This window comes from Paramormyrops kingsleyae, chromosome 7, assembly GCF_048594095.1.
Source record: "Paramormyrops kingsleyae isolate MSU_618 chromosome 7, PKINGS_0.4, whole genome shotgun sequence".
NCBI classification, from domain to species: Eukaryota; Metazoa; Chordata; class Actinopteri; order Osteoglossiformes; family Mormyridae; genus Paramormyrops; species Paramormyrops kingsleyae.
The window spans coordinates 3672609-3685760 of NC_132803.1; the positions used below are offsets into that span (position 1 = coordinate 3672609).

General features: G+C 43.1%; 1 protein-coding gene across 1 annotated transcript; it reads right to left on the reverse strand.

Annotated features, from left to right (window-relative positions):
* Nucleotides 1-4856: 4856 nt before the first annotated feature.
* LOC140592066 (polyunsaturated fatty acid 5-lipoxygenase-like) lies at nt 4857-12940 on the reverse strand. Its single transcript, XM_072714110.1, has 9 exons — nt 12926-12940; nt 9289-9440; nt 8958-9098; nt 8661-8873; nt 8481-8567; nt 8176-8345; nt 7595-7695; nt 7327-7497; nt 4857-6978 (listed from the first exon to the last, which is right to left on the reverse strand). The coding sequence occupies exons 2-7, from the start codon at nt 9367-9369 to the stop codon at nt 7686-7688; spliced, it is 702 nt and encodes a 233-aa protein (XP_072570211.1). The 5' UTR covers nt 9370-9440; nt 12926-12940; the 3' UTR covers nt 4857-6978; nt 7327-7497; nt 7595-7685.
* Between the last annotated feature and the right edge of the window lie 212 nt (nt 12941-13152).

Here is a 13152-nt window from a genome sequence, read left to right on the forward strand (position 1 = left end):
AGGCTGCCTCCCTCCCTATTTTTTGGACAAGTGTGTCATAACAGCTATATATATATATTTTTTTTACAAAATTAGAGAAATTAAAGTCTGGAAGAAAAAATATGATTTTGTAGTTCAAACAGCAATGCTCATTTATATGTTCGTTTATATTTGAGGACACTACCTCATGTTTTGTGAGTATTCATATCAATTTACTCAATAAAAATGGAAACATTGAAGTAACTGTCTTTTAGTTATGAAAGAAACAAGATCGGCAAAAAAAAATCGAGATCGGCAGGTAAGGTTGCCTAAGGATCGGTGATCGTTGATCGGCCAGAAAACTGCAATCGGTGCACCCCTAATCTGCAGAGTTATCAGTATACAAAAATCCATATGAACTACATGCATATGGCAGATTAAGGTAAGTGTGCTGGTTTATACACATACCCAGGTTGATGTCCCTGTGGAGAATGCCTTTTCTGTGGAGATACTTCAACCCAGATGCAAGTTGACGCAGATAGTACATAACTTCAGGGTATGTCATAGTTTTTCGAGCTCTCAAAATATGTTCAAGAGACTGGAAAACGGGGAAGCCAAGGCTGAATTAGCAAGAAGACTTAGCCTTCATAAGTTGTCTGTAAAGGCCCCATACAAAGGGGGTCTTAACTCCCTGCTGCACAGCTCCAAAAAGATACACATGAAGTCCTTGCCTTCCAAATAGTGAGAGAACTTCACAATGTGCTTGTGACACAAGTTTCTCATAATGTCAATTTCATGCATAATCTGAGAGAAACAGTAGACACATTTCACCACCAAGTACAAGGGAAATGCAGTTCAAATGCTTGGAGGTCTGATATGTTAACTTGATGAAACCAAAACACGGGTGATACAGATCAGTTGCGGGTAACTTGCAATTAGCGAAGGATCAAGGATAAAATAGTCCAGGAACCCAGGAATGTTCCACCAGACCGTAACCCTCCCAGTCCACCAGGTACTAGAGCCGAACAGTGAACGTCTCACCTCCATCTATCAACCAGTGGGGGGCAGCGCAGGAGATGCCAGAGGGCTGGTCGAAGGGGGCTTACACAGAGACAGATGAAAGGTTGGGTGCATCCGTCACATGGACAACAGAAGATTGAAGAAGTTTCCCTTATCCCCTTTATTATTCCTCTGGGCGGCTGCAGCAGAAGTACTTCCGTGGAGAGCAGAAGGGGTTCACACCTGTTTAGAATGAGCTGCTGTGAAGTGTTTTACGGTAGCTGGAGTGACAATCCTGCCCCCACCCCCAAAATGTCTTCCCTGGAAGCTGGAGGACCGCTTGCAGGGCCGGATGCAGTTTAACATCATTCCCTGGACCAGCGACCACCCAAGACATACTTACCCATGCAGGGGGGTCATGAAACGCCTGTAATGAGATTTACAGATTATTCTGGACAGGATAAAATAAAGAGAAAACAATAAAATTAATGTATACATCAGAGTTTCCAAAGGAAGGAGTCCAGGCAGCTAAAGAATTCCCTAAATTGACTTTTTAATGCAACTTGGAAAAAAATTATTAGAGAAAAAGTGAGTTACTGTTAATAGTGCCTCACTTAAACAATAGTGTATTGTGTTGTTGCACAGTGGCTTTGGAAAAAGTTTTCAATCCTTGATGCTTAGAGTAAAATGTAACCGGGCCAAGATGATGCCAAAGCTGTTTGATAATGCTCCTACCACTGGGGTCAGAATGAGCCAATGATTTTGTGAGAAGATGGTAATCTGCTGCCACCACTACAGAAGTAGTTTGAAAGTAGAAGAGACTTCAAATGAAGATTGTCACAAAAGAAATATACTGCCGCACCTGTGTTAGAAATAATACATCAAGATGCTGAAAGTGACAATGAGTCCTATGATGTAGCAGAATGTGACAGTGACTATGAACCAAACTTTCAGCGAAGTGACACACAAGTTGAAGAAGATGCTGGGGAGACTGATGAGTGATGGGGAGGCTGAAGTTACAAACCCAGGTCACAGAGAAGTGACACAGAAACATGGCTGGCCAAGTACAACACAGTATGGAACAAAAATGCTGGAAGACAGTCTACAGCAAAAATCAGGTATACCCCTCCAGGACCAACAAAATACGCTTTTGCAAACATTCATGAGGAAACTGCTGGTGTACATGATGTGAAATGGACAAGCAATGAAGGTCAGTGCATCTATGGTGAGAACGTAGGATGTAACAGAAGAAGAATATCTTTGTTTTGTTGGTGCATTTATGCTATATGGTGTTTACAAGTCAAGGGATGAATCTATCTTTCAGCTGTGGACTGTAGAAGATAGACATGTTCTTTCTGAGTGAAGCATGACTCGTAATTGATTTCAACAAATTTGATCTCCCATCAGATTCACAGACGAGAAAGTCAAAGTATGACAAATTTTCTCCAATTCGATACGTATTTGGTATGTGGGAAGTTACACTGAGAGATGCTTTCGTTCCTGGTGAAAATGTTACTGTTGATGAGCTGCTCCTTACCCGCCGTGGTCGTGTCTCATTCAAACAGTATATTCTGTGCAAGCCTAGAAAATATTGTATCAGATTATAGATACTATGAGACAGGAAAACGTCATCTTTTCACTGCCTTCAGGTTTATACAGGCAGGCAGGGCAGGAAAGAGAGCAGAATAAAGGCGAGTGGGTTGTGTTACAGCTGACTGAAGGAGCAGAAGGGTGTGGCAGAAATGTTACTGTAGGTCATTTTTTCTGCAGTCTATCTCTTGCGAAACAAGCAGTCAAAAAAGATGCCGCTGCTGGGAACTGCTTGAAAGAACAAAAAAGAACAACCTCCTGAACTTGGAAACCAGGGTTCCCCAATTCCAGTCCGGGGGGGGGGGGGGCAGAATTCATCATAGTTTGCAGATTTTCCTGTTCAAACACACCTACTAAACTTGGTAATTAGCAGATAAATCTGCAAACTGCAAAAGGACCAAAACTGGAGAACCCTGCTGTAAACCCTAAGGGTCACAAAGTGCTAAGTTCTCTATTTGCCTTTCGAGATGACGCAGCTCTGGATTCTTATTGTCCAAAGAAGGGGAAAGTCCTTCTGCTGAGAAGTATTTTCATCCTCCAGCAGAGGCAGATGAAACTTGCCATGAAAGAAGCCAGTGGTTTGTAATAACGAATGTATACACAGCCTCATAACACTCCTGAACACTACGCGGTTTGTAATAACGAATGTATGCACAGCCTCATAACACTCCTGAACACTACGCGGTTTGTAATAACGAATGTATGCACGGCTTCATAACACTACTGAACACTAGGTTATTAGGTTTATCCTCAAAATAATCAGTAAGAGAATTATAGGGTAACACTTAACTCTTTAAGATACCTGATGCTGACAGCTTCTGCCTCTTGTGACTGGCTTGTTCTCACTGTTCACATAAGAGGAGTGCAGCGCATTGGAGAGCAGGCAGTGAAAGTTGGACATATATGTCTCATATACGACAAGATTCCCTTCGTTCACACCAAAGAGCCACTGGAAAGAATCAGATCATCTGTGAACATAACATCAATAATTTGTCGGTTCAAAGTGCAAATTTCACCTAATAAAAAACTTAGGGAATAGTATTATTTGTTTCTATATACAGTGTGTGTGACAGCGTTAAAGCATTTTTCACTTTTCTGCAAGTCAAAGTTTTCATTACAATAGTTTTATATATGAATTGCTGAATACGTCAAAATGCAGCAAAATAGTAAAAAACACATTTTATTTCTACTTTCAGTTGTTTATTACAGGAACTCTTTACTTAGGGAGATACAAATATTAATACACACGGACAAAATTAGTATTAAATTGACCACAGTTACATGTATCATAGTTACTAATGGTGAAATTACTTGAGGATTAGCCAAGACTTGACATGACTTGCTTAGGTGTAACCAGGTGGAAATACAGGGAGGAACGTAGTCCCTTTAAGGGAGTGGCGCTGGGGAGTGAGGTCATCACTCTGTGAACAGGGGAAAAGGGAAGTGTGTTCGGGTGTGCTGGACATTCGTTTACTGGAAAAAGAGGGATCCTCTTTTGGTCTGAACTACTAGTGAGGTATTTGGGGAAATCCCTGCGGATTATCATAACCAAGGAGTAATTAGAAGCGTTAGATTTAGAAGGAAGTCAGATGAGGGAAGATTGAGCGTGGACGCTGTGGTGGTCTGGCCTGGTGAGCTCAGTGGGTGGTGGTTGCTGGGTGAAGAGATGTGTTGAGGAAGCCACGTGTAGAGAAATGACTGATAAAAGTGTTTGTTGGATGAACAGCGTAGTGCATATGAAGCATTTAATTATGGATAAGCTGAGTAATGTATTTGTTTGGTTTGGCGCAGGACTGCCACTACTGTGATTGTACTGGGGATCTTTTTCCCGTTTTCTCTTTTTATTTATTTTCTACTTTTGAAGGAGAATAAGGGGTTTATAAAACTTCTGGCTTGCCTGATTTAAGGGTTTTCTTAAATTTGGATTTTTACGAAGGCCAAATTGTAATTTTCTTTTCATTGTTTAATAAATGGGAAGCTTAATTGTCCCGGTTCGGTGGAGAACTGGAGATCCTACATTGAATAAAAGATCCCACATAAAAAGTTGCTTGTTGTTTCGTGGATACCTTCCCCGGCAACATAAGTGTCTAAATGTCTTGACATTCTTGCTTCTAAGAAGTAAGGATTGTGACTTGACTTGAAACTTGATGCATAGGACTTCTGACTTAGTTAGCATAGAAAAGAATCGCCCCATTCAAAATATTAACATTTTGTTGCTTTGCATCCGGAAATGAAGATACACACAATGTTTTTTTTCCCAGCTGTATTTACTCAATGCAACTTATAACAACCAAGTGAAAGACATACTGTAATAGCAACAGTCCAGGAAAACATTAAAAAGAAAACAAAAAATCACTGATGGTTAAAGGATTACCCCCCCTGTGTCAGTACTTTGTGCTTCAGTATTTTGCCCCATCCATTTTTCAGCCTATTTAGACAAATGGCCCAGTCTCTGCTGCAGAGAAACACTCCACAACAAAATGCTACCACCTCCATGCTTTACTGCAGCTATGCTGTTCTTTGGATGGAAAGCTCTATTGACTTTCCGCCAGATAAGCCATTTGGCATTGAGACCAAAGAGTGTGATTTCGGTCTCATCTGACCATAACACCTTCTTCAAGGTGCCTTTTGGCAAAGCACAATCGAGACTTAATGTGACCCTTGTTCAGGACTGGCTTTTTCTTGCGACTCTCCCATACAAACCACATTTGTGGAGCATGTGTGATATTGTTGTCACATGCACACAATGACCACTCTTTGCCAAAGATTACTATATCTGCCCTCTTGATAGCCTCTCTGACCACTTTCCTCCTCGCTCTTCTATTCAGTTTGGCGTGACAGCCTGACCTGGAAGGGTCCTAATAATACCAAACACTTTCCATTCCTTGATAATGGACTTTACTCTGCTCCTAGGGATGAATAAAACCTTTGATTTCTTTTTGTATCCAGCTCCTAACTTGTGTCTGTCCACAACTTTATCCCTGAGATCTTTGGCAGCCCCTTGCCATAGCTGATTGTTTGCTTTCAGTTTCACTTCCAAACACTGGAATGCTCCAGGAACAGCTGTTTCATGCTGAACTCATCAGGATGATTACAAATGATCACAGGTGGAAGGCAAGTATATCTTTTTGGAGGGGAGGGGGTGATCCTTTAACCATCTCAGTGATTCTGTACTGTAGGTATGAGCTTCATATCTCAGGCATAATCAAAAATATATGTAAAGAACACAGTAATCAAAATGAATGAAGCCCCCTTGATTATTGCTATATTTCCCCCCACAGCTCACAGGCATGTCCTACATGTGTCTTTGCTCACTTCTCCATATTCCTCAACAGTTTGGAACATCAGGAGTAGGAGCCAAGACAGCCTGCAGCCTTATGGGCATCCAGCACGATGCAGACTAAATACAGATTAGGAGAAGACCAAAGCCCCAGGGATTACAATGCCACATGTGATTAGGTGATACTCTGCCCAACACCAACACCAACTATGTTCTATGTGCTCAGTTTCAACTCTCAATTACATCACTTAACGACGGGGATACGTTCTGAGAAATGCGTGATTTGGCAATTTAGTCACTGTCCGAATATCACAGAGTATACTTTCACAAATTAAAATAGTACAGCCCAGGGTTATTCAAATCACGGTCTTCAAGGTCCGAGCACTGCTGGTTTTCCAGCCTTCCTTTACCTGTGAGCCAGGTGTGAAGCCTCTGACCAATCAGAATCAGGTATTATTAAACTAACTACCTGGGAGAACTGAAAACAAGGCCTGGATTTGGAATCGAGGTCCAGATTTGAAGAACCCTGGTATAGCCTATTACACACCTAGGCTGCAGAAAACATTTTTATAAGTAGACAGAGCAGATCTGCACTGTAGAATAACGATGAAAACTACAGTAGAATAAATGTATGGACCAGTAACATAGTTTTTTTATTATCATTATCAGTTATTATAATTGTATCTGTTACACTTCTATACGACTGGCAGTGCAGTAGATTTCTTTGGATGAGCATCACGACAAACACGTGAGCAATACATTGAGCTATGATGTCACTAGGCGATAGGAATTTTTCATTACTGTTATAATCTTATGGGACCACCGTCGTAGATGCAGTCCTTTGTTGACCAAAATGTCGTTATGCGGAACATGACTATAATAATATCCACCAGCCACTACTCAGTAATTTGAGTAATGTTATCAAACAAAAATAAAGAAGGACATTATATTCTGGGTCATGCCCCCATCTTTCAGATGGCGATGCTGTTTTCAATATCACCTGGGTACAGATACTCGTACGGGAAGCTCTGACTCTTTGACCGCTTCTTAATTTTTTCCCCAATGTCATGTAGCTTTTCCTGGAAATTCTTGATCACATCCCTCAGATGTGGATCGTTGGATACATCATCTGCATAAGTTCCCAGGGCAACCTATGGGGGGCAGCATGGAGGGCTGAGTGATATACATTATGTTAAGATATTTTTCCAATAGCAGACCTACTTGAGATTGGAAAACTGAGGAACAAGGCTGTTTACTTTGTTACACTAAAGCTTGAAAAGAAGATTCCACAACAAAGTGCCATGAAATTGGTGCAAAATGACAGTGACTCAGTATCCTTTTATCACACAGAAAAGTAAACAGAACAAATCAATCCATCCATTATCAGGCCACTTACCAGTACAGGCTAACAGAGCAGAATGAGTCAGTTTGGGATAAGAACATAGGGATCAAGGAATAACTGGAAAAGGTTCAGTACCAGCAAACAGATAAGCACTTACAAAATCTTCAGTGGCTTGACTGAGGAACCGGGCTACAGACATGGCCTGCAGGGTCGTCTCCATATCAGGCAGAGTATTCATTATGTAATCCTCATCTACCTCGTCCGCGTTCCTTGGTGGGGGCTGCCTCATTGTTGTGGGACCGTTTGGCATCCAAGCGTAAGTATCATACTGTAGGGAGGGTAAAGTATATGGCTGAACTCTGCTACAGCTTTAATAAAGATCTTATCATGCATGGATGGTGTGACGTGATTATCAGCCATGTTACCTGTCCGTGGTTCACGGCGGCGTGCTGAGCTGAGCAGGTAAACATCACCATGCTCAGGTATTTGACTGCTTCTGCTTTAGTATCCACTGTTTCAGGGAAATCTAATAAAATGCATTAAAAAAATCTTTCTTGGCTTTCCTTAATGCTTAACAAACTCATCACCAGTGATGCTTTCTTTCTGATTTATAATACAAATACATAATTTACCTAAATAAATAAGCAAGAGAAATTTATTTCAGTTATTGACAGTGTTACCTGTTTGTCCCTCAAATCCATAATGGTAAATACAGTGAAAGAAGTTCTGAAGTTCTTCATCCTTTTTAATATCACTGTCATCATTGTAGTATGTATCAACAACCTTCTGAAGATATCTGAAATGACCATAAGTACTATTAATGGCCTTTTCAATACGTAATGATACTTTTAACACTTACAGCAAGTTACAAAACGCCGAAGCCACAATGTATCTGGCTAATGTACAATAGTAAAGGTGGCCTGTCCTTCCCAAGGCCCCTGGCAGAGTGGTGACAGATTGGATCTGTCATGACACACAATCATCAAAAAAATAGGAGGCTCCTTACTCAGATATTGCATCCCAGATTTGCATGGCATCATCCCGATAGTGATAGTTCTTCAGATTCTGCACTCCACGGATCTTCAGGTTGTCAGGCAGACAGAGGCTCTTGTATGTCAGGTTTTTGATTGCTCTCTCTAACACCTTGCACTGGGCGTCCTTGCCAAAGCCTGTGTACTGTGAGGCAAATGAGACAGAATGACTGTCACATGTACTGAGTTTAACAGGTTTGCTGCATAATATGATTTGTTGCATATTAAGGTGGAAATGTTTCAGATTATTTTCATGTCAATACAAAACAGAATGTCTAACCTCCTTAAAGAAGCCAGTGTCGTTGGTGAGTGTATTTCTGGCGGCTACGTTGATTGGGATTGTGTATCGCCCGGTGACAGCAAAGATCTAATTGTGGACACAGGAAGGAAGTGTCCTTAAACTCTTACATCACCCAGATAATTCCATGTTCTTTGCCCACTTATGAAAAAGGATCTCTACCCTTAGGATTGGATGGTGATCATGTAGCGATGTGAAGATGCTGACGAAGAAGATCTCAGCCAGCAGGTGTGTCTTCAGAAGGTGGGATACCAGCTCATGGATGTAGAAGTCAGAGTTACGGACCCAGATCTTCGCCAGAAGCCAGGCCTCGGCTTCTGGGTTCTCCTTGTTTGGAGTGAAGATGGGATTCCCCTCACCAGGCTTTTGTTTCAACTGTGGAAGTGCAGAAAATGGACATCATCTTAACCGCTCAATGTATTACAATAAAGGGCTGCTTCATGAATAAACCTTCATGACCTGGATGGCGATGGGCATCAGTCCCTGCGCCGTCTCCTGAAGAAGCACGATTGGTGCAGCCAGATACTGTCGATGGCCATGAATGATGTCGTCTTTAACGTTATCAAGCAGTTCATAATCAACCATATAAATGTTCCCATTCTAAGCAAACAAGACAAAAAATTAATTATAATAATAAAAAAGTAGAATTTCTCCCTTAACTGCAAAACTGGTTAAGAGATTGACCTATTAAATTAAGGTTGATTCTAGTATAACCAATTAACATGATCTGTTGAACTGAAAATGCATCACATTTCCACAGACTAGGGGATAAGTCGTTTAATGGTCCCACCTGGATGAGCTCACTGATGTTAGGGCACACATCTGATATCCCCGGAATTTTTTCTGGGATTTCAGTGCACTTCTGTATCATTCCTGGGTTACATCCATTAAGGAACTGACTCCCAAAAAAGGCATCATCCTTCCAGTTTTCAGAGATGTACACTGGAAGAAAGAGAAAGTACTTTGGTTGTGATGACCCTATACCCCTCAGCAGAGGGACAGGATGAGGATCACGGACCCAATGTCCACTCAAGAGGAGATGAGGACAGTCCCTGTGACTGTGTGAATAAGTCTTTGCTCCACCCTGTTCCTAGTCTGTCAGAGTCCTATCACCTGTTCACAAACGGCGTTTTTCCACCTCACGAAGTATTGTACTTTTGGTACTTTCCCTTTTCCACTGACTACCGGTCAAGTTCCAGTACCAAAAGTACCAAACCAGCTGGGGTACTTCTTTGGTAGTTTAATACTTTGGGGTGGGACTTGAAATGCGTTCTTTGTTGATTGGTTATGCAAATAGCCTGCCTCTGAAAGACTATACAAATGCTGCCCTGAAAACAGTTATGAACTCAGAAAACAACAATAAACAAAGTAAAACAAAAAACTGCAATGTGGTCAGAAGAACGGACACAACAAATAGATCAGGATGGCATGAAAAGAAATTTTGAAAGTATTTTGTTTAATATAATAGGACAGCAGGCAGATATATATAGCATTTAGCGTGCTGTCCTACTGATGCGATTTTGTTGTAAATATAGTGATGTGATTTTGATGTAATAAATATTTGGGTATTTATAAAGTTCAGCAATTTCTCACAAACCCATCTTAGAGTGATTCAAACAGCAAGGATGAAAATGATTACGATTGACTCAGAGATCACATGCAGCACTTATTCAAAAGGTAAACTATAAACTGATTTTTAAACATATATTAGATGATCCATAAAAGGAATAATAATTAAAACTGCAAAGCTAGCTAAGGTTCCATTTTTTCTATGACAGAAAAAATGTAAAAACATAAATGCTCTGCGCTATAATTTCCATACAGAATTGAAAGTAAGAAAAAGCCTGGTGTGGTGGTACGGTGCCCCAATCCGCTGCATCTGAGTCCTGGTATTCTGTGCTAAAGTCATGTAATAAAAGAAAATATCCACATTCCCTGCTTCTGAAGTAGCAGTATTTTTAAATACTACGAAAATTATAATATATCCATCCATTATCATCCGCTAGTCCGGGGTTCGGGTTGCAGTGGTAGCAGCTTCTGGAGAGATACCCGGACCTCCCTCTCCCCAGCCACCTCTACCAGCTCTTCGAGGGGGATGCCGAGGCGTTCCCAGGCCAGCCGAGAGATATAATCCCCCCAGCGAGTCCTGGGTCTGACCCGGGGCCTCCTCCCTGTAGGACATGCACGGAAAACCTCTCCGGGTAGCCGCCCAGGAGGCATCAGCGCCAAGTGGCCAAACCACCTCAACTGCCTCCTTTCGACATGTAGAAGCAGCGGTTCTACTCTGAGACTCTCCCGGATATCCAAACTTCTCACCCTATCCCTAAGGGAGAGCCCAGACACCCTGCGGAAAAACCTCATTTCGGCCGCCTGTATCCGTGATCTCATTCTTTCGGTCACTACCCATAGCTCATGACCATAGACTAAGATGGACCAATAGATCGAGAGCTTTGCTTTCCAGTTCAGTTCTTTCTTGCCCACAACAAACCGGTTGACAAAGGGCAGCCCTGGCAGAGCCCAACAGGCACTGGGAACATGTCCGACTTATTACCGGCAATGCGGACCAAGCTTCTGCTCCGTTCATACAGGGACCGAATCGCCCACAGTAGTGGACCCCAAACCCTATACTTCCGAAGCAGCCCCCACAGAGCACCTCAAGAAACCCAGTCGTAAGTCTTCTCCAAGTCCACAAAACACATGTAGAGTGGATGGATGAACTCCCAGGCTCCTTCCTCACTATGCGCTTAGACCTGCCAGCTCACTACCAGGTGGTGATCAGTTGACAGCTCTGCCCCTCTCTTCACCCGAGTGTCCAAGAAAGAAGGCCGCAGATCAGATGATACGATTATAAAATCAATCATCGACCTGTAGCCCAGGGCATGTTCGTGCCATGTCCTCTTAGGGACACCCTTATGCTCGAACTTGGTGTTCGTTATGGACAAACCATGCTTTGCACAAAAGTCCAACAACAGAACACCACTCAGGTTCCCATCAGGCAGTCCGTTCCTCCCAATCACCCCCTTCCAGGGCACACTGTCGTTGCCCATGTGAGCATTGAAGTCCCCCAGCAACATAATGGAATCCCCTCATGGTGCACTAACCAACATACCACTCAGGGAGTCCAAGATGGCCGGGTACTCCGAACTGTCATTCGGCGCATAAGTGCAGATTACAGTCAGAGACCTCTCCCCCGAACCATAGGCGCAGGAAGACAGCCTTCACATTCAAACTCCGATATGCCTGTGTTCCCGCCTGTCTCTCCCTCTTTCTCATGCTGCTATACCCAGATCTGCCGGAGCCTAGACGAATATTGCACTCGATCATTTTGCTTGCACTGCCTCTGGTTTCCTCAACTCTGGCTAATACACAATTTTTCTTACTTCCTCCCTCACCCCTTCTGGGGTGTGCTGCCTGGAGCACCATGTCATTGAAGAATTTATGCCTCTGCTGCCTGCAAGACAACTACCTCCACCTCCGGCAACTACCCTCCAACCTGCCTGCCCTTGGCTCAACACGATGCCTCGCTATCCTTCCCTGCGGCTGTGCCTCTATTAATCCTGCCATCGTGCATCAAGCACCCCGTGCCTGCACCGGTCGGCCGCTGCATTGAGACATATATTTCAACCCCTGTATTAGCTTAGTCATTTCATCTTGTTTGTTTGACTCATCTGCCGGCCCCTGGAGGATGGGCTCCCCCTTTGGGTCTGGTTCCTCCCAAGGTTTCTTCCTCTTAGGGAGTTTTTCCTTGCCACCGTTGCCTTTGGCTTACTCAATGGGGGGTCCTTACGAGGCAGAAATGTAAAGCGCATTGAGACAATGTAATGTTGTGATAATGCGCTATATAAATAAAATTGAATTGAAAATTGAATTGAATAATAACCGGGCTGTGGGGACACCAGTAGCCCCACCCTAGCCTGGTGTCACTCACCCACCACAACTCCAGATGAAAAGAGCATCCAGCTCCTCTCCAGGAGATCAGTTCCAGAACGCAAAAGCCAGCTTTGTCAGCCACCCAATCCACAAGGCACCGAACCCCTGATATTACCCTTGTGGGTGGTGAGCCCACCTGGGGACAGTCCCGCGTAACTCTTTCGGGCCGGGCCTGGCTGGACCCACGGGCCAAGGTGCGGCTACCAGGCGTTCGCCAACTGGCCCCTCCCCCAGGCCTGGCTCCAGGGTGGGGCCCTGCTGACCCAAGTCCGGACGAGGGAAACAAGACCTTGCAATGTTTACTTTTCATCAGGGTTTTTCAATCACCAGATTGTTCTTTGTCTGGCCCCTGACCTGGGACCTTTTTGCCTTGGGAGACCCTACCCGGGGCCACTGCCACTGACAACATAGCCCCCAGGGTCACTGAGGCACCACGATAAAGTGGCAATCCAAGGAGAGGAATGATGACATAATTTTCCATAAAAAATTAGACTTACCCGCCTTTTTACTTGGAAATAAAAATACACTTTTGATGTCATCAATCTTTCTCCATCCGCGTCCAAAATTACTACGTCTCCTTAGCCCAGTCTGAATAGCCCTTTAGCAAACACAAGACAATATTACTATGGTATTTAACAAACCTAAAAGGACAAAACAAATGCCAAAAACAGATTTTTATTGGGATAATATCTATAACTTATCATCCCGGTAACTGACCATGTCT